The sequence below is a fragment of the Blennius ocellaris genome, assembly GCF_963422515.1.
Source record: "Blennius ocellaris genome assembly, chromosome: 18".
NCBI lineage: Eukaryota > Metazoa > Chordata > Actinopteri > Blenniiformes > Blenniidae > Blennius > Blennius ocellaris.
Window position 1 is genome coordinate 16,126,779 of NC_137667.1, and position 22,606 is coordinate 16,149,384.

Consider the following 22,606-nt stretch of genomic DNA (forward strand, 5'->3'; position numbering starts at 1 on the left):
TTTCTTTGAAATGTACATACTTCTATTCTATGCAACTTTGTTCAGTTTGTTTTATGCTATTAAAGAGCTTAATTGCACTAATACATTCCCTCTCATTGGGTTTTTTTTATTTTGTTTGTAAATTGCAACATTTTAGAACTACAACCAAGTAAGTAAACAACTATATTGAGCAATTCTGGCTCTGAGTTTATAGAAAAACTAAAAGGTCACAGACAGGATATGGAAAAGACGAATTAGTGCAATACTGCTAAGTTCAAAACATGAATGAATATATATGATACATCCTTTAAAAAAGTGGTTAAACATATTAATCTTAGTATTAACTGATGGGATGTTTGAATGTTTTGAGGACAAACACAATCATAGATCAAACATGGCGAGATTGACAAACACACACATTCACACCGGGGGGTAATTTAGGGTCACCAATTTACCTCACATGCATGTTTTTGTTCTGTGGGAGGAAATGAGTGCACGGAGAGGGAGAACATGCAAACTCCCCACAGAAAGGCACCGCTGGTATTTGAATCTATGGCCTTTTCTCTGTGAGGTGAGGGTGCTTATTGAGTCTTTAATGTGGTTAGAAATGAACATTTATCTATCATGGGGTGGCCCCATTATAGTGTAGTGATTAGCGCAGAAGGATGTCGGTTCAAATCTAGGTAAATAAATCAATAATAAATGAACAGGGTTTCTTATGTGGAGTTTCATGTAGCTAAATAGACACTATGTGAGAGTAAAATTATGATATTTAAGTTTGTGTTTCACCAGTTTTCACCTTCACAATTATACTTTGCATATTGAATGAAGACTCCTTTTATGGTACCCAATCACAGTCAGATTAGTGCTCGTATCCGTCTCTGATTGGTCAATTTCTCCCAAGTCCCGCCCTGAGTGATGCTACAATCTTCAAGCCCCGCCCCTCCCCTCTCTCTGCGGCTCACTGACTGCATGGATACGTACACACACGCGCGCACACACACACACACACCAGCAGCAGCAGCAGCAGCACGCGCCGCGGACAACTTCAGTCGTACCTTCAAAAGAGTCGACAGGGTCCTCCTCACGGGGAACCGGGTCCGGGACCGAGCCGCAGGGCGAGAGGTGAGATAGTTCAGTGTAAACAAGTGTCAGACGAGACACAGTCACCTTTCGTCCTGCTGCATGCGGCTCCCCGTGACATGAAAACAGTCCGCCGCCGCACGCACGCGCCACGAGCAGCAGCAGCAGCAGCAGCAGCAGCGATGGTTAAATGTCCTGTTTAATGGTCGAGGTACGTCCACCGTCACTTTACAGCTGCCTCCACACAAACCTCCACTGACTTGTTTACAATAGGCCCGAGGAAACGTCCCTGGAAGGACACGTGAAGCGTCCTCAGCACTAAAGTTTATTTATTTACTCCCTGTGTGATGAATGTGTCGCTAATATGAGTCGTAGTGACTTTTTAAATGACCGTTGCGTTTCATGGGAACGGTAGTCCCCCCCCCGTGTATAAGCCGCAGTGTTACAGGCCATAGTAGGCCCCTATGTATTATTGCTATGTGTCAGTGTATTGACAGGTTTACAGCAGTCCACCTGCAGCGTGGACACTGCAGACCTCCATCCCTCCATCCAGTATAACCATCCAATCAATAGCTAAACATACTTTTTAAATATTCCTAATACGTGGATAAGATATTAAAGGATCCTCCACTTGACATTTAAAGAATGTGTAGAGTAAGTCATAACCCCTGAGCAGTTTTTTTCCTCACAAATCCTGAAAACAGTTTTGGCTTAAACCTTTTTGGTCTGTTTATTAAGCTACCCAACACAGTTCACACACCGTCTGGCCCAGAAAGTCAGAAAGTGTGTGTTTTTGTGGGCTTTGCTCGCCAGTTATTTCAGCCGCCACCACATTTCTATATGTTGTTTGTCTTTGTTATTGTCTGATGGGACATGAGGGACCTTGGGTGTAAAGGGGACCAAGGTTTGAATTGCAGGAATAAAAATGAGCGAGCTTGAAGGTTGCAGTGACTTGCTGCGGAGACCTCTGTAAAAGTATCGGCTTTCTATCTGTTCATGTAAATAGATCATTTAACCATTTGTAGGACGTCCATTGAAATACTTCAATCGATCCATCGGTCTTCGACAGCGGTTCATTGTGTGCAGGGTCACTGGGTGTGCAGGGTCATCTCGCTATGGGTGAGGGTGGCGTACAAATACACCTTGGACAGGTTCACGTCTATCACAGAGAGACACACTACTGGCAGTTTAGGTTAATTAATTACCTTCACATGCATGTTTTGGGTGAATATTAAGTTATTGTGAAGCACCCTTTTTATGCCATGGACAGTTAAATAATGATTAAGAATAATGCTGGAACAAAAATCACAATTCCCAGCTTAAAAAGTCTCTAAATTGGATAGAATTGTCACCAGATCTAGACTGCAATGTATTAAGTACAATTATCCTACTATACCATAATAATAATATAATATATAATTGAAACTATAAATTGATAAAACTTGAGAGCTCTTCTTAACTGAAGGGAGGTTTTTCATAGTTAATTTATGATGGTGATGATTATTACCATTCATTTATAATTTTTTCTCCTCACCCATCATCAAATGAATCAAAGACAAAAAACGATTTGTCATGGCTGCAATTCATTCACATTTTAAGTGGGAAGAAATATCAAGAACAGAGAAAGTTGCCAAATAGGCCCAATAACGGGCTTAAACAAGTGCATACGTGTGGTAATTGAAGACGCTACTCTCTAGTAAAGTGTAACGCTGCAGAGGGGCGTCCTGCGTCCGTTCCACGGCCACGTGGGCCGGATCAGCGAACAGTCATCGCCTCTGGTTTGCCTCCATCTCCCCACTTCCTGCCTGCCAGTAAACAAAACGCGGCATTTCAGATGCAAATCCTCCCACTCAAGGTGCAACACTCGCGAGTGTCGCTCCTTGAGTGGGAGGATTTGCGTACATCTGAAGGTACGCGCTCATGAGTGTCTTCCTGCAGAGGAGGGAACCCAGATTGCGCCGATCCCAAAACCGTCTGTTCTGCGTCCACCGGTTCAGCCGCCGAGCCTGGCTTCTCTCAGGATGTATGTGTGTGTGTGTTTCTTCTCACTGCTCCATGCACCCAGTCCACATACACGCTCTCTCTCTCTCTCTCACCCACTATACACACAGATGTCGAGCCATTATAACTATTACAGCCATTACTGGCTATTATAAATAGATGACCTCAATGGGCAATGTACTAAAGCTGAGTCTGCCTGGACGGCAAGCTCAGGACTCTCAGTTGTAATTAAGGAACTGGCCTCAGATCAGGGTACCGGGGTTGCACCCTAACAGACAGAGAGAGAGAGAAATCATTCTTGTTCTCATTCATCCATTGATGGGAAATGTTTGTCCGTCAACACTTTCATTGCTTTGAAGTGGCCCTTTTTCCAATTTTCCATCAGACCCTAAATATCAACCCTTTGGCTCTATTATGCTCTTTTTTATTTTTTAATACTGCCACTCTTTTCCAGAAAAGCAGAACAAATAAGAGCACGTGAGTTGCGCCGGATACAAGCTATTATAGCAAAAGGCTAAAACGGGATGAGTGGAGACCCTGACCATGAGGAACGACCATGTGGGACGCATGTGATTAATGTGCAGATCATTTCCACGCCGTGCCAGGATGCCGCTCGCCTGACCCACTTTTTCACTGTTGTTGGCCAAAAATGCAGACATGGCGCTGCTGCGACAGCAGATGTCAGTGTCACAAAGCGCACCCACGTCCTCTCGCTCGCTAATGAAACGCCACTTGAAATGTACGGCCGCGGAAAGACGAGATACGTTGGGCCTCGTATGTTTTCAAGTGAGTGTGCGGCGGACGAATCCCGGGGGGGGGGGGGGGGGGGCCGAGACGGATTAAACGGACTTTTTAGCGCATCGGTTTTTTTGTGTTTTTGTTTAAGAAAAATTTTGCACTTACATGCCAATGTTTATAAAACAACAACAAAGGCTTTGCATTTTTTTTTATTTGTCCTGTACAGGCGGCCTAAAAGGATTTCAGTTATTTCAAATTAAAAGCACGTACCGTAATCACCAAGCAGAAAATGTGCCTTTTGAGGCATGATTGAGTGACGGAGCGTGTGAGATGAGGATTTAGGGAGCTGTTCCAGGTTTGAGAGGGTGAGATCGTCCTCCCACTCTCCTCATGTGTATCTTAAGATAAGAAGGTCATACTTTTTTGTTTTCAATATTTTTTCCATGTTAAAAGTATTCCAAAAAAATCTTAAAAGAAAATCTACTGTGACAGTGTGATGCTTCCAATGAGTGTTAAAAAAAAAAAAAGTGTCTGGAGATTCACAGGATCAACGTGACTTTTCACACGGTCTCCCATTTGTCAGCAGCGTCCATTGATGCCCTTTGATCGCAGTGTGTATTTTTGGCCGGTGAAATATTAATCTGAGCCTTTCTTTCTCCCTCCCTTCCTCAGAGGTGTGGAGCTGTCGCGTTTAAAAGGTCGGAGCAGAATGCCATACAAGTTCGCATGCTGGGTAAGAGCCTGAACGGACCCGAACACCTCAGTGCACCAGTCCGCTGCAGATTGACGGTCCACAGAGTTTTCCCCATTTTCCAGCTTTCACGAAACCTTTGACACTGATAATAAACTGGGCCGAGCACTGATGCATATTTCTGCTATCTTTGTATATATATATATGTCTTACATTTTCTGTCGAGCGGCGTCTGTTTATTAGCAGACGCTCCTGGGGAGTTTTTCTTAGTTCTGGAAATGTTTGCGCTTGTTTCAATTTCACCGGTGTTGAGTTTTGAAGTAGTATTTAGAAAAGAGGCACAAAAAAAAAGGGGGCATCGTAACTCGTCATAGCTTCAAGGTTCAATATGTAACGCAGTCAACAGAATGGGTGAAAACCACTCGATCTCGGACGCCCCGTCCTGCAATACCACTTTTAACCATCGGAGGGGGCAGAGAGTGACGTATTAATGTTTGATGACGACCATTTGCTATCCTTCAATGGACACGGGAAAAACAACTTTTAAGAGATCTTCGCCCGTGCCCAAAACCCCCAGTGGACCACAAGCTCCAGTTCATATTGTTTTTCTCCCACTGGATCCAGCTGTTGGGTTACAGACGTTCCACCAGTGCCGTGGTTCCAATTCTTTTCCTACTCGCCAACATTTCATCAAATGTAGTTCGTGTGGTGAATTTCTATAGTTGAGCCACTGCTCACTACAATTTCTAAAATATGGACAATATGTGTACAATTCTTTGCAAATAGCAGTCTTAGTGTCTTCACAATTAAGGATACTTGTGTCTCGGCGACTCAACACTGCCCCCCATATGTGCGGAGTTGTATTGCAAGACAGAACTAAAGAATCGAATCGCCTCACTTCAAACAGGGTAAAAGTGTTAATAGTTTGTCACAACAAAACTTAGAAAGAAGGATCCAAATCCTCAGGGTTAAGGAAAGGGATGATCACTTGTTTATATGTGCACAAACAAACAAACATGCTGAAAAACACATTTTCTCTCAGGTCATTTGTTTCTGCTGGCTGACCCAGTTCCGTGCGACTCGACCTGCCAGAAAAAACAGTTGAATCATTAAGGAGAATCAAAAATAACAACCAGTCACTCACACACAAAATGGTGTGTGTGTGTGTGTGTGTGTGTGTGTGTGTGTGTGTGTGTGTGTGTGTGTGTGTGTGTGTGTGTGTGTGTGTGTGTGTGTGTGTGTGTGTGTGTGTGTGTGTGTGTGTGTCAGAGAGAAAGAAAGAGGCATGAATCATTTGGCTTTGGTGCCAGAATCTTCTTGTCAGGACTCTCACAGTCCTCGTCTCACCGCTTCTCCTTTCTCTCCCGGAGCTGCTTTCACTGCATCCTTCTTCAGCTCTTCTCTTCACGCCTTCCCAAAATTGGAAATGCCGAGTTTTTCGTTCGGTACGGTTATTATATCACAGACTCGAGGAGTTTTTTTTTTTGCAGAAGCGGGGGCAGGCTGCCCCGACAGAGGGGGTACTTATCTGTAGTTTACTTTAGTACTTGGAAGTCAAATATATCTGTTTTATGTTATTATGCGATCATAATATAACATCAAGTAAATGTATAATATAAGTAAGTACATTTATCAAAACAATGGCTGTAGCCCCCCACAAACAACCTAATATTTTGAAAAAATAGACCTTGAATTATCTATAGTTGATATTGTACAAACCAAACACCAAATAATATGTTATGGAAGAAACATAGTTATTTAAAAGCACATAACTAAACCAATATAAAGATATATACAATACAAGCTTATAAGATTTAATAATTTTACTTCAGGGGCCACACATACAGTCTAGTTTTATCTTGAGTGGGCTGCACTGGTCAAATATTGCTATAATAACCTTTAAATTGATTGATTTAAATTAATGTTGTGCTAAATGAATGTAGAGGAAATACTGACAGATTAATTTATATGTTTTTTTTAATCTATTATTGTTGTATACTGTAATTCATATACAGTTTAAAAAATATAGCACTTTTTAGCATTCACATGCATCCTAATAGAATCTTAAGTGTGTTTGGAATCTGGGCAAGTTTTATTTTAAAGAACATTTAGTATCAAAGAAAATATACATTTGGTCAGATTTGCAAAGCTTTCATTACGTTATTGTCGTAAGTTCAGTCACATGCGGCAACAAGTGGATTTAATTTCCCTGTGTTTGCAGCAGACTTGGCAAAAAATACTCACATTTGAGTTGAGTTTGCTTTAGTCAAAGTATCTTTTTGCCATTTGTTTCCATGTTCATAGAGCCTGGTGGACGGTCGCTGCCTTTCACTGCTGTAGTTGTACGCGTATGTGACAAAATAAAACAATCTAGACTCACGAATGAATACATTCAGGGATCCCACCTGATGGATCCTTGCAGATTTTCTGAATTAAGGTCTCAGTCGTTGGCAGATTAAAAAAAAAAAAAAATTCCGAAGGCTTCTCGTCCTTCGGGGTGGATTTGATGACGTTTGCATCCTGGAACTGCGGCTCACCAAGGTTGCATCCTTGAGAATGAGGGACGGCCCTCGGCTCGCCGCCTGCTTCTTCCAGTTTCTCACAGTCTTGTATCTTTTTATCTTAATTCTCCGTCTCGCGTGATTTCTCCTAATCACTTTCTTGCGTCCGACACGGGCTGTTCAAGGCTATTTGCCCGACTGTGTGTGTGTGTGTGTGTGTGTGTGTGTGTGTGTGTGTGTGTGTGTGTGTGTGTGTGTGTGTGTGTGTGTGTGTGTGTGTGTGTGTGTGTGTGTGTGTGTGTGTGTGTGTGTGTGTGTGTGTGTGTGTCGGACCGATTGTCTGCATGTGACTGTTTCTCAAGGGAGCGTTTCCCTGGAAAAGCACACCGGGTTATGGAACAGCGTCCCCTTTGATTAGGATGATGTGCGGAGGAACACATTTCGCTTTAAGTGCTTATTTTCACCTAATTATGTTGATTATTACGTGGATTTCGACGTCCATTAGTGAAGCCGTTGGGTGTTTATGACATTTAAAAAGAAAAACAGGCTGTGTGTTTATGCTGAAGCTCACATTTTATAAAATCTAGAGCAAGTGGTACCACCAAGCAAGAGTAGGGTCATATTCACTTCACTAATGGCTGATTGGCCACAACACAATAAAGCTCCAGGTATGGCTTTTCTTTTCTCACTTTAAGTTAATATCTCAGCTCTTTTCAGTTAATAATGTTGAGGTTTTTATTAGTATTTTTTTACACGAGTACACTTTGAGCCAGTCGACTAACGTCTGAGGTAAAGCGACTCGATAACTGCCTTTGTGATACCAGAGATCAAGAATCAAGCGACTTTGCCGCCACCAGATAACCAAAGAGACCCTGGAGGGGGACTTCTCTGATTCGGATCAGGCCGTTAAAATAAAGTAAAATATTGAAAAGCCCGTGCTCCTTTTCAACTTCTCTTTCTAAAATGGTAAAGTATGGGGCCAGCTGCCATGCAGGGCGCCCAGTTCATCCACTGGACACAATTCTTAAGCTTCAGCGTTTTGTTCAAAGACGCTTCAAAAAAAAAAGAATCATTTTAATACCATCCTCTAGTACTATTTTAGATTTTCATCTACTCTTTGTGTTCTTTTATTATTTAGATTCTCACGTATGACTGTAAAATATAAAAAATCTACACGATTGACACCGATATTATTCTGAGCAAAGTATGATGTTGACCTCACGCCACCCCGTTCACACTGATCTCCGGCTCTGGACCGTCTTCCAAACAAAATCCCATTGATTTTTGCGGCGGTTCAGAGCGAGAGAGTGTGTGAGCGGAGCTCGGAGGAGAGGGAGGAGGGGCTACATTCTCCACAACATCGCTGGCGCGAGCCAGACGGCAGAGAGAGAGAGAGAGGGGGAGAGAGAGAGAGAGAGAATGCGGCAGGAGGAGGGAGCAGACTGTCAGTAGCCGGCTCTGGGCGAGAGGGACAACGCACAGATTTCACCCCGTCTCCGCTTCCTGGCTTCGACCCGCTTCACTTTCTTTGTGTCGTCTTCCTCCATCCATCCCTCTTTGCACTCGTTCCCTCTGTCCCTCTGTCGCTCCCCGCTTTTCTTCAGCTCGTTCTCCAGACCCCGCCACTCTCCCGAGTACCTGCTGCTCTCCTTCACCCATGGCTACCTGACGGCGAGCTGCTGTCCTTCTGTCATCCCTCTTCCCTCTTTTTGTTTTTTTTTTTGCCGTCACCTCCAAGTGCCTTTGTCTCGTCCGTCAATCCGTCCATCCATCCATCCCTGCGTCGTGTCACCATGCCCGTACTCGAGGGCTCTGGGGCCCCGATCTCGGCATGCGAGACCCCGGCCTCGGCGTCGGGGTCTGTCCGGACGAGGCGCCCCGTTCGCCGGTGTGGGGTCCCCTCAGGACCCCCCCCGTCACCTGCGGCGGCCTGTCGCTGGCTCTGGAGCTTCCGGCTCTCATACGGCAGCTCAGGGCGGCCTGGAGGGCCCGCAGGGGGGGGCCCCGGGGGTCCGAGGGGAGCCAGGGGACCTCTTGGGTGGAAGAAGAAGAAGAGGAGGAGGAGGAGGAGGAGGAGGAGGAGGTGGTGAGGAGGTGGTGAAGGAGGACTTGGAGAGCAGGAGTGCACATCTGGAAGGTAAATACATCAGGAACGTCTCTTGACACTGTCTGCGGAATATTTCATGTTGTATGTTGTCGGGTTCAGGTTGAGCCAGCAGCCGTGCACGTTGCACCGGAACGACGTTCCCGACACTTTCATTTACTTTGGCTCAGTTTTAAACAACACGTCATTTATCTCAAATATCCCTTAAATGCAACTCTACCAATTGAACCGTTTTCCTTTGCGCTGGACATTTATTCTCACGTCTGCGTTTATGTTTTCACTGTTGACAAGTACACGAGTGCGATATGTGACGGATTATCTGGCCGTGGTTTTTTTTTTTTAAACGCGCATCTGTGTCTGTGAAGTGACGTCGATTGCGACAAAGGTTAAGCACAATCCAGGCCAGAGTGCAGAGTCGCCACAGAAATGGGGGGGATTTGTGTCCACAGCGTAGCGCGGCGTCACCGTCTGACGAGCCGCATCTGTCCCACCGTGACATCAGAAATCAGCCCCAAATCTGTTTATCTGGTGACGCAACGTAACACTTTGGACAGTTTGAACCCAGCAGTTACTTAACAGGAGATACACCCTCACAGTAATGACAGTGGATAAAGTAAATATTCATAATTAACAATGGATATCTTTAAAAAAAAAAAGGGGGGGGGGGGCAATTTGGACTGATTATAAAGACTAATACAAAGATCTTTGACAATTCGATTCAATACAGTCTAACAAGTTTAAAAAGTCATTGCAAAAGTAATTAAAGGAAATCCAAAGTTTCTGCCCGACTGCCGTCACACATGGCAGTGATTCTAATGAGCTGATGTGACTGTGATGTCAGACTTTACTCCACTTGCTTTGTTTTGCTCATTAAGTGATGACTCAAGCTTCAGGGTGTTTTTTTATTTTTTATACCTTTTTTCTGAGTCGCTACAAAGAAAATGGACGTTCACTTGCCTGCGAGTTTCCCGATGACGCATCTTGTCGGAGCTGAAAGGCGATCTGTGTCGAGACGGCATGAGATAAACTGCTCGTTTTGATAATGAGTCATCATGACATTTAACACAGGAAGCAGCGAGAAGGGTTAAAATGGTTTATTTAGATTTAAGTACAAAAAGTGCACATGGGTTTTTTTTTTATTTATTTTTTTAATTACTCCTAAAAACAGAATGAAAGGACTTCAAGATTTTCTCTTTTGACGTTTGCTGACGAGTTGCAACAAAACAAAGCAGAAGTAAATAAAGAAGAGAAAAGATACGATTCGTGTGAAATCATCGTGAGGCCGAAGAAGGTTTAAAAAGGCTTAAAACTGCTACTATTTTGATTTGATAGTCTGATGTTCAGACTCGTCTTTTAAATTTCAAGCTTAGTTTAAAATCAAAGCGGGGAAGTACAAAAAGGTGACTCATTTGTAACATTTCTGAAAAGAAATAAGCCGTAAAGTTAGAAATGCAGCTTCAAAAGTTCCAGCTTTACATGATGCGTTCAGGTGCTCGTTAAAACTGTTGGAAACCCGACCTCTTGGGTTTGCAGGGCTCACGCAGGGGCAACGTTACATGCTTTTTCAGAATTATTGATTTGAAGGATTGGATTTCAAAGTATCTCGGTAACAGTGAAAGACATGATTTAAATATGACTGATGCAGTCGTTACTGAGGTGGAACGTGTATGCGCAGTTTTCGGGGTGGGGGGGGCATCCTGTGCTCAAAGAAGACCATTCTTCGTGAGAAACAAAGCCATATGATACGATACTAAATATATATAGACATATACTAGATATATGAAACATGTATAGAATATCAATTAGAAATAAAATGTAAAACTACATTGTACAGGGTTTATTTTCCCCCAAAAATAATCTGAAATCTCATCCGAGGACAAGTTGTCCGTTCACCCTTCATTAGTTCACTTTTAAAATCATTGTCAACGTATTGTTTCCCCATATTGTCACACCATCACTCAGATATGGAAAAATCAGGGAGTTATTTAATAAGTTGAGTTTATTTTTATGTAATTCTGGAATCAGAATTTACACATACCAATATTTTATATGCGGCTTCCATGTGAGCTTCTCATCAAAAGTCATTCCGAGAAATGTATTTATTCCATCGGTCAAAAAATGCGTCATGAAGATGAAAACAACACATTAAGTTGCTCTGGACTATGTCGAATAAATTTTTAAATACAATGACGCAGCTTTTTTGTTTTTAAACATTACAATTCATCCCAGACCATTTAAATGTTACAAATAATATGTCGTCTATCTGGAAAAACCCACGTTTATCGCACTTGCGCGCTCTTAGAACATGCGGTACTTGTACCTTGCACAACCGTGCGTTGACGTACCCCCTCGTTATATTTTAGAATGATCAATAACCAAACAATTCTTGATAACGACTATTGCCTGTTCACTGTTGTTGTCTTAAGTCGCGGGCTGTCATGACTTTTCCTGCGTGAAAGAGGACAATAGAATAAGGTGAACAATTAACGCCGCGTCGCTGCACGGCCAGCGAGTCGCCTGTATCCAGGAGGCTGCGTTTGAAGCTGTCAGCCTCAAACACAGGCTCTGCATATGGCAGCAATACATCCCTCCGTCGAGATCAGCCCCCAAAGCACAGTCTGTGCCTCAAACACCCACAGATTCTCTGAAGCCAGCTGAACATATGAACAGAACAGCTCCCCCGTGTGCGCGCGTGTGTGTGTTCCAAGCATGTGATCTTGTTTTCGCATTTGGGTTTAACCTCATTTTACGTGTTTGTATGTGCACATGGGCAGCGAGTGTTCACACGCCGGCGTGCGCACGTCGCCCCGCTCCTTTAAACAGCCTTTTCCCCCCCCGACGTGATTCACGTTTCCATCCTAAATGACCCAGTTCTGTGCTGCGCGGAGACAATGACCTATTTACCACACTGAGAGTTAAAGGAGGAGAGGAGGAACTGGGGATGGGAGGCGAGACGGAAGGATGGATCAGATGGAGCGCGGGGGAGTCGATGTTGAGCAGGAAAGAACGAGGGATGATTTAGAAATAATGGGGAGAGAGAGAGAAAGAGGGAGAGGAGGAGGAGGAGGAGGATGAGCAGACAGGAACCTGAAGTGAAGAAGAAATTTTAAAAAAAAAAGAAAAAAAAAGGGATTGACATGAAATAGCAGTATGGAGCCAGAGCTCGAATACAAACAAGAGAAGTGGCGTTTGTGTGAATGTGTTTTTCTGTATTAAAGAGCTACTGCAGTCTTCTTCTTTTTCTTTTTTCCAGAAGATGTATTTCCTCCTCTGTCTGCCTGCCAAAACACAGGATAAAGAGCAAAGAGGCCTTCCCCCCCTTCCTTCCTTTTATTGCACAAACTAGGCCAACGGGACTCTTCTGCCTCGGTTTAACAGGCTGAGTCAGGTTCCCTGAGCACCTTCCATTTGTTTGTTGGACTTTTAACACGCGTGAATCGGGGGGGGGGGGGGGGGGGGATTACGACTTTCTTCCTTCCGAAAACAGATGATCCTTCAATACGCTCATATCGACGCACTAAAATGCTGCACCTGCCTACAAACTGCAGCTCCAGTCTTAACACAGTGACTCCAACAACAGCACCTGGTGCTTTCAGCGTCTCTTCAGCGGGAGTCACGGAGGTTGACGTGAACCGGTCAGCTCCGGAATATAATACGCTCCAGTTCCTCGCTCCCGACCTGTGAATTATTCAGCATTCCCATAGTTTTTTTTTTAGTTTATTCAAGTGGTAAAGTGTCACGCGTGCGCCTGCGTGCCGTTACTTGGAAACTCGTTCTGTTGTGTCGTGTTTGTCATTCGGCGGCCGGGTGGCTGGATTGTGCATTTTTAAATAGAGGCGGTATTCAGTATTCATGATTCTACTGTGCTCTTGTGCGTCTTCCCCAACCCGAGAGGCTCCCACACGGGGGGGGTAACTCAACCTCAGAAGATTCCTTGTGCAGCTTTGCAGACATTACAGATTGCTTGCGAAACGCCTCCTTTTTGGACAAAGTGTGCTTATGGGGTGTTATTATGCAGCAGAAATGTAAATACCTCTGCCTCATAACTGCAAAAAAACCCCAAACAATTAACACCAGTGTGAAACGACAGCAAAGACTAAAAACGGCACAAGTGCCGTATGATGCTCTCAATTCAGTGGCGAACGGATTAGGAGAAGAAACCCAGTTCAGACACGCTCCAAAAAAAAAAAGCTGCACAGTAGCATGAAATCAACAATCGATGTTCCTCCTGCAAGCTTGGAACACTTACACAGTGTCCCAGTGACTCACTGTCATCAAAGATCTTCTTGTTTTGTAAAGAAAAAAAAAGGGGGGGGGCCTGAAAACAAGGCAATAAAATCAGATTCTGTGAAGCCGGTTTTTTTCCGAACACGTGTCCTCTCGGGATCCCCCACTGACTGCTCCGCTCTTTGTTCCTCCATCCTTTGCTTTGTCCCTCCGTTGTTCTCCAACCTCTTGTTTCTCCTCGCCCTCCAGCAATGCCGTGTCAATAAATGATGTCGACAAAACAAATAATTCCCTGTCCTTTTCCTGTCCCTGCTGCCCAGCTGATGGCAGACAGAGCAGTGGGCATGCCGGAGTGCTGCTGGCCGGAAGACGAGGCTCCTATCCGCTGATTGACCTGCGCGTCCTCAAAAGTGAGTTTTCGCGATTAAAATTTCACAAGTTTTCTTTCCACAAAACCGAGTGGAGTCAAACACACGAGTGCTTTGAACAACCGCGAATGTGTTTTAACATGGACTTCAGCCTCCCAGATGTTGAGTTTAGTTGTTTAAAATCTGTTTTAAAATGTTAGTGTGTTCTTCAGTATGTTAGTAGCATTGAGGGCAGCGCTGACCTTGGGGCTCCTGAACTGCCTGCTGGTTTGAATCCCGCTGCCGTCAGGTGTCAGCGCCGTGCACCTTAATCTCTCGCTGCACAGGTCGCAGCTGAAATGAACTCTTCTCGGCAGCTTATTAATATTCCAAAACAACAAGCTGTTGCAAGTGGATCCAAATTAAACAGGTTTTATTTATTGTAATTGAAGATTTGGATTAAAAAAGAAAAACCTTTTATCCTCATAGCACTTATGCAGATCCATACGGTCTTCAAGAAGCTTCAGGAACAAGACAACAGAATAACACGTTTAGTCAAATAACTGGAAAAAAAGTTTGAAGCTCTTATTTAAATGTTTCAGGCTTTGTACTTGTCCTCTGGTCCTCCTGGCTCTGTACCCAAATGGATATGTTGTCGTCGTTGAGTTTTGCTTTGATAAATATTTCCTCAAGGAGCCAGATGCTCCCGCCGTCGCCACAGTTTGTGTTTCAGCCTCATAAATAAGGATAAAAGCAACAGTATGTGTCTGTTTTTTGTTCAGTCCGCCTCTGGAAATCTGAGTCGAAGCTTTTATTCTGCTTTCTGGAATCAGGATGTGAACAAACATCACGTTTTGAGATACTCAAATCCAATAAAACACCCTTAAGTGGTTTCTACAATTTTCACATTGTTAACATAACATATGATGTTACACTGAATGACTTTATTGTAGTACAGCAAGTACATTTATTCCCAATATAATGCTAACAGATCTACATACGAGAGCAAAGATTGTGACAAATATTGTAAACTTGGGTAAATTAAATGATATCTAATATATTTAATGCAATACTCAATATTTTAATAAATCACATATTCCTCATTTCATATTTGATTTAAGTAACTTTAACAATTTGACGCAAACAACAATTGAACTGGAGAGCCAGAATGAATAAAGGCTTTGTAGAACTACTAGTAAAAAAACAACGAACAACACACTTGTATTGATCATAAATAAAAGGAAACTATGTCGGACCGTTTATGTAACTTTCTGAAACTATACTTGCAAGGACGGTCTGCTCCGTGTATCTGACAAACTGTTCTGTGCTTGAACTCTTTTAGTTGTTTTTTTTCAGCGAAGTTCTGCTAATTCACTTGTTACACAACTGCGTGCGGCTTTTTTCCTGTAATGCCGTCTAAAAATGGAAACGTTATCCTCACTTTTTTTAAACAATGTCGCTTCCCTGCGACAGGTGGCTTTTAACTCGGCCTTCAGCGGAGGCGACTTGGCTCCGATATAAACGCCTCAGATAAATACAAATATGCTGCGTGAACTACTTTTTTTTTTTTTTTTTTATACCAAGGAGGATGACCGTTTAAAAAAAAAAAATCTCTCACCTGTCCCCCGCTGCCTTTCTGTTCCTTGGTGATTTCAGCCAGTGGCCACCAGGGGGAGGTAGAGTCCGGCACCAGGAGGAAGGTGAAGCGTCTGCTCAGCTTCCAGAGGTACTGCCACGACTCCCGGCTACTGAGGGGGCTGGTGCCCTACACCCCCGGATCCCTCCACCTCCTTGATGATGACTACCTGGGTCAGGCGGCTGTAAGGACATGCAAACACACACAAACACAAACACAATCAATCAAACAGGTTCAAATTGACCGAACTCTGTCATGTGTATCCATCCGTCTTCCTGAGTACAAAGTTGTGTCGCGTTGATAATAGAGAAAGCAGAGACGCCTGGAAGTCCCTGTGGATTTAGATCTTTTCCCACAGTGAGGAAGAGCCCCTCCGTCCTCTTGTTTACTTGCAGTCTCACTGGAGTCGATTAAACGAAGGGGAGTAACGGAGGGCTTTTTCCATCGCCTCTTGTCACGACGTGAGAAGCTGATCTCTCGTCTCTCTTTGTCTACAGCACATGCTATCGAAAGCAGGCACCTGGAACTTTGACATTTTCCTCTTCGACCGTCTTACGAATGGTGAGATTATGTGTTATTGTTTTGATTCCCTCATTTTTTAACATCGTCCCTCACAACGGTTTTTCTCTGTTTATAGTAAATAAAAAAACTAAAAAACTGTGCAACAATCCCGTGGTCTTGTGTTCTCCAGGTAACAGCCTGGTGACTCTGATGTGCCATCTCTTCAATGTCTACGGCCTCATCCACCACTTCCAGCTGGACATGGTCAAGCTGCACAGGTTTCTAGGTAAATTGTTATTAAATTTTTTTTAAGATTGAAACAAAAAAAAAAAAGGAACTGTTGCCGTGTGGAGACGTGGCTCACCCCTGCCCCACTATTCTGTCATTGTGACAAAGATCAGGCTTTTAACTGCACAAATGTGACAACGCCAGCCGCTTTCAAAAATCTACAATCTGATACCACACAACACGTGTAGTACGACAAATTGTACGAATGGATTAAGCACAGAACCTGCTGTAGGGACTGAAACTTAACATGAGATTACAACATTCTTTCTGTCTTTACAAAGAGATGGAGTTTTTTTTTTTTTTTGTTCCCCAGGTACTTAACAGATATTTATAATGTTTCCTACTACCTGGATCAGTCTGAAACCTTTTTGAAGCCACTTTCCACCAAATCAAGTTTAACAGGAGCCACAAAACACATTTGACCTTTAAAAATGAGGCAGAATAAACTTCTCAGGTTTTATATATAGTTTTCATGCAGAAACTGTGTTTTATATCGTATTTATGAAGCGTGATTTCCAATTCAGGTTGGTGAACATTTCTTTACTTCTGCAGTCTGGAATTCTGCAGTTTCAATCCTTTTTTTTTTAAAGTTTCTTTTAAGACCATTTTGACATTTTAGCTGTTTTAACGGCTTTGCCTCAAGCAGTCTTGCATGTTTTCTTTTCCAAATTCTAGTCATTTCAGGGTTATTTCCCCTTCTATTTCATGTGCTTATAGCTTGTTTTCCCAGTTTTTACTTATATGATACAATATATGTATATTTGTGCTTTAGGTGAAGGTAAGCAAGCACTTTAGGCAATAATAATAAAAGGTTGAAACACTGTTAACGTGTGTTCAATCGGCCGATCTGACGTGTTGACAGAAGTAGATAATAGTTTGACTGGACGTGGTGTCTTGCCAGGTATGGTGCAGGACGACTACCACTCCCACAATCCCTACCACAACGCTGTCCATGCTGCTGATGTCACTCAGGCCATGTACTGCTACTTGAAGGAGCCCAGGGTAACCACACACACACACACACACACACACACTGACTGCACACTGTAAAGCTTCTCCTTGACATATTCTATTAGCTTCGCTCCCTGATGGATTATTCCCGCTCACTGAGGCTCTGCGACACGTCCATCCATAGCAATGAGGAAATCTTGGAAGGCCTCTGACCAGATTAAGGGTCTCTGCATCTTTTCCTTATTCAGTTAATTGCCTTTGTGTCCTCTGCTGCCCTGGGAAGCACTTTGTTAAGGTGCCCATTTTGTTAAAAGCTCTAAATGAAATTCGATGCGACACACACACACACACGCACACACACACACACACACACACACACACACACACACACACACACAGACACACGCTGGTGTGTAATAGATAACAGGCACCCTTTTCTTCGGTGTGCTCACCGTGTCCCCACAATGCATCACTCTCCTCGCCATAACACACGCTGGCTTGTTATGAAGTGGAACTCGATTATTTAAATGTGATTTTCAGATTTTGAAAGTTTGAAAAAAATGTGTTTTTATAAAATAAAACAAGGACTTTTATTTTTTTCAAGGGGTTGAAGTGGTTTTTCTTTTCTGTTACTCCTCAGATTATGATTGGTGTCGATAGGGGACTGTTGACTTTTGTCTATATTTCATTTCAATGTAAAACCCCGTCACTTGACAGCGTTGCATTTCCTGTGAATTCAAAATTCTTCTAAAGCGACATTCTTGACTGCTTCTTGTCAGACTGAAAACGAAGCATTTAAAAAGAATAATTTTAACTTTACATGTTAAAAACTGGCGATGTATTCATGACGTTTCATCACTACTATTATCTTCGCAGCTTTGTGTGGTAAATCATAAATCTAAAATATAAATGAAAGTGACATTTGTTTCTTCTTTTTTTTTTTTTTTTTAACAAAGAAAGTTTCAGCCACTGAAACTTCTGAACCAGAAGAAATAACACACATAAAATTGTGATATTCTCTCCATACACGTCCACTTAAACATCTGTCATGTGGTGTGATGATGTCACAGCTGGCCGAGCGGCTGAGTCCTCTCGACGTGTTTCTGGGTCTGATGGCGGCGGCGGCTCACGACGTGGATCACCCCGGCGTCAACCAGCCGTTTCTGATCAAGACCAAGCATCACCTGGCGTCGCTCTACCAGGTTAGCGTTGCGCGCGAGCGTCCCGACGTGGAAGTCCGCGCGCAGCTCTGTGTGACGCCCTGTGGATGTCTCGTGTCCCGTGCAGAACACGTCGGTGCTGGAGAGTCACCACTGGAGGTCCACTGTTGGCATGCTGAGAGAGTCGGGGCTGCTGTCCCACCTGCCTGCAGACATGTCGTAAGAGCACACACACACACACACACACACACACACACACACACACACACACACACACACACACACACACACACACACACACACACGCACACTTTTAAAGATGGACCTGGTACTCTTTATACACTCTATTCACCTCATAGCCGTAAATAAAGTTAAGCTGAGGACACAGTTCACCTTTCTTGGCTGTTTTTTGGACGATTCTGAGCAATTCACAACATGCAAAAACTATAAATGTTGTATATCTTGCGTGTGAACAGGAACATCGTCTCTTTAATATGGGTGTTAAACTTAACATCAGTTTTTCTATGTTGGTAATTGCTAAGAGTCGCCCTAAACAGTGTGTATAGGTGAACTGTGTCGTCAACAGTGATGCCGGTAACGCGTTACTCTCACGTTTTCCAGTAAGGAGTAATCTAACGCGTTACCATTTCCAGACCAGTAATCCGATTAAAGTTACTTCTCCAAGTCACTGTGCGTTACTGTTGTAACGTCCAGCAGGACGACGTTCTTGTCTGCGAAGTGGCTTTATTATCAAACAGAACCGGGCCGCTCCTCTGTTCTCCTCCGAACGGACACGTGCGGCGTGTCGGCACGCTCACCTGACCCGCCCACTTCTCCACTCTCAGCCAATCACAGACCAGCTCGCTCCAATCGCTCGCGTGTTCGGGTGACACAAAAGGAATGATCACGAAACCATATCATTGCAACAAGAACACAACTGCAGCGATGTTACACTGTTTTTGTAGTTTTCTTGAGTGAAAAGATGTATTGGCAGAAAATTCAAGCTCAAACCTTGAACATTAAGTTTGAAATATAAAAAATGTTCAATGACACGTTTTGATGATGACACACCAGTGTATTTAGACGTGCACCCACGAACGCAGGTTTTTCTTTTTTCCCAGATACTGCAAAAGGCAGGTTGTTCTATTAACCCTGAAACCCCCCCCCCCCCCCCCCCCAAATAAGCACGCTGCTTTAAAGAGGGACAGTCGGCAGACAGACATGAATGCGTAATTCCACTCTGCAGGCAGGACATAGAGCAGCAGCTGGGCTCCCTCATCCTGGCCACGGACATCAGCCGGCAGAACGAGTTCCTGCTGACCTTCAGAGAGCATCTGGATAACCAGGACCTGGACCTTCAGCTGGCGTCGCACAGACACTTCATACTGCAGGTACAGGAGAAAAAAAATGAACCACAGCAACAGTGGGACTCCCAGGAATTATTCGTACCGCTAATCCCGCGTGCGTCTCTCCTGCCTTTCCTTCAGATCGCCCTGAAGTGTGCGGATGTGTGTAACCCCTGCCGGGTGTGGGAGCTGAGCAGGCAGTGGAGCGAGAGGGTGTGTGAGGAGTTCTACAGGCAGGGTGGGCACATCCTCGTCACCTATCGCCCGCTTCAAAAAACTAGGACGCCACTGAAGTGTGTTCTGTGGCGTTCGTGTGTGTGTTTTGTCAAGTAAACTTGAAGGAGACCGACATAAATATTCAACCGTTGTATGCTGGTCAACTCGGGTCGATGTCGTCCAGCCTGACCGATGATGGTCTGTAAATAACTGTAACTCATGTTTCTGGAGGAAAGTCTTCCTTTTTCTTTTCTTTTTTGTTTTTTGTTGAAGATGTGTCGCAGCCATCACAATGTTTTATTATTATTCGTTGCGTATAGATCGTCTTCATATAAGCCTGAATCCAACACTAGTGCATTCTTGTATTCTCACAGCAGTAGCAAGTAACTATTTGCACTTTTTTTATTGTCCAGGTATCTGTACTGTACTTGAGTATTTAGTTTCCGAGGACTTTTGCCATTTTAATTCAAATATCTGTACTTGTCACGACTTAAATTGGTCAATTTGACTTGGAAAGTATTGATGATTTGATGGTAACAGGTACCCACCACTTATATCTTGAGAAAGCAAAACATAAAACAAGATGATCATCTTCTTCTTCTGACCCGAATCAAAATCAGGGGGGGATTCATTTTCTAATCACCTGACACATCTTGAAAACGTCAAACTGTGCGTCGAAATGTGTGTATAAATGTGCTTTTCTCAACTCTGCAGGAGATCTGGAGAGGCAGTTTGACCTGGAGATCAGTCCATTGTGTAACCAGCAGGCTGACTCTGTGCCGGCCATCCAGATAGGTGAGCGCACTCACGCCACCACTGCTGCTTCGCATACACACAAACGCCAAACGTCATTTTGTCCACAAGCGTGGAGCAATCGTGTGCCATTACTGCTTCACTGCATGTTGCACGGGGGGGATTGGTGGTGGTGGCGGTGGCGTCGTACTTTACTTTGGCTCGGCCGTTCGTTTGACAATTCTTCGGGCCGCCCTGAACGCGTGTGTAAACCAAACGGAAACGGTTTGTGCCCCCTCAGGGTTCATCTCCTACATTGCAGAGCCGCTGTTTGAGGAGTGGCAGCGCTTCACCGAGCCCAGCCCGCTCAGCCGCACCATGCTGGGCCACCTGCACAAGAACAAGGCGTGCTGGAGCAGCGGACGGTGCGCCCGCTCGCCCCCGGGCGCGCCCGCCAACAACGCCGTCGCCACCGCCGCCGCCGACGAGCCCGAGGGAGGCGACCACGAGGGCGAAGGCATCCCTTAGCCCGGACCCCTCACTCCTCCAGGGTGTCTCATCTTCCTTTACAAACGGAGGAGAGGGAGTGTTTACCCGACTCCTTGCTTGTCCTCGAGGCAGATTTCCTCCTGCAGGCTCTTGAAAGCGGGGAGTTTGGCCTGGATACGGGAGAAATAGCTCCCTCTACTGGAGCAGAGGACTGTGAGCACTGCGAGAGAAGGGAAACGAGAGTGACGACTGGATGAAGAGACGGATTACCTTCGTAAATGGATGCGTGTATTGAAGACGATTGTGCTTTAGAGCGAACAAAGAAAATCAGGCGTCCGAATTAAAAGACTTTGGTTGCAGGATGAAGACGGATGAAGAGAAACGCACAAATGCTGCTCGAACAATGGAAGACTTTAAAAGCCAAAATTTTACAAACGACAGCTGGACTGTGCAGGACGAAACAAGATACTATAATATTTGAACGAGTAAGAAGAGTATATGAAATATATCAACTATCCTACACTTTTTCAAAAGAATTATTACTTATTAAGCTCTTTTCACGTCGTCTGTTTTTTTTAATTTTTAATTTTTATTGTGTGAGTGTGTGTGTGTGTGTGTGTGTGCGTGTACTGCCTGCACTTCTATTGGACGCTTTTTATTACAAGTGTCTCGCTTGTCCACACTTTTCACTGAAGTGCGTTTTTAATCTTCAAGCACCAACGTTCGTACGTCAGGATCCTCGGAAGAAAGGTTTCACACTTTCAGCTGGATGTTCTTTGACAAAAAACAAAACAAAAACAGCCTTTTTTTTTTTAACGGCGTTTGTCTTATTGCATCAGCGTAACCTGTACAAAACTGAACTTCACATGCCAAAATCTCACCAACGTATTCGTCTTTTTATTGGCTGTGGTCGGTGAGACAAATCTCTCTCTTTCTAAACCTTTTTTTTTTTTTCATTTCTAACTTCACTTTACAAGCTCGGACACAACAAAGCCTTAATGTCTGAATCCTATTTTTTTTATTTTTTTTTATGGTGTTTTATCATTTTCTGGACAAAACTTTCTTACAACTGTTGAACTGCTCACAGACGGTTTCTGCCCGTATTGAATGGCGTCTTTCTTTCGGATCATACCAGCAGTTTTGAAACACTCACTCACACGGAACTTGTAGCAGCCGGATGGATTCTTCACCCAGTGTCGGGGGGGGGGGGGGGGTCAAGGTGCCGGCGTACTGTTATGATAACTCAGCACCTGGTTTCTGTTAACCTCTTTAGGGATTTCGCTCTTTTATACACACCTGATGTCACGATCTGACTTTGGCTGTTCCGTAAACCACAATCCCGCAGCGCCTCAGTGGATTGGGGGAATTGACTCCGTATGGGGCCGGTCAGAGCTAAAACAAATAATTATCTCATTTGTATATACTACTTGGGCGATCTGCTCTGGCCGTGTGCGGTTTAAAAGCTTGTCACTTTCACTCTTCGCCCACTGAGTGCACGGCGTTTCCAGAGCTGTAAACCAGCTTCACGAAGGACCTCAGATCCTGTATTGTATGAGGTAATCAAGTGTGGACAGCTTATAAGTAGTCTTATATTAATAACCGTTTAAATTGATCAA

General features: G+C 44.0%; 1 protein-coding gene across 1 annotated transcript; it reads left to right on the forward strand.

The window, feature by feature from the left end:
• Positions 1 to 8,786: 8,786 nt before the first annotated feature.
• Positions 8,787 to 21,205, forward strand: LOC308143470 (3',5'-cyclic-AMP phosphodiesterase 7B-like; the record flags this gene model as incomplete). The annotated part of the gene is given in 14 exon segments (XM_080514290.1): positions 8,787 to 8,802; positions 8,805 to 9,076; positions 9,079 to 9,130; positions 13,645 to 13,734; positions 15,328 to 15,491; positions 15,805 to 15,868; positions 15,999 to 16,094; positions 16,998 to 17,098; positions 18,118 to 18,249; positions 18,335 to 18,426; positions 19,454 to 19,598; positions 19,695 to 19,791; positions 20,484 to 20,564; positions 20,803 to 21,205. Coding segments are annotated over 14 exon segments (1,629 nt in total). The 3' UTR covers positions 21,030 to 21,205.
• Positions 21,206 to 22,606: the final 1,401 nt, after the last annotated feature.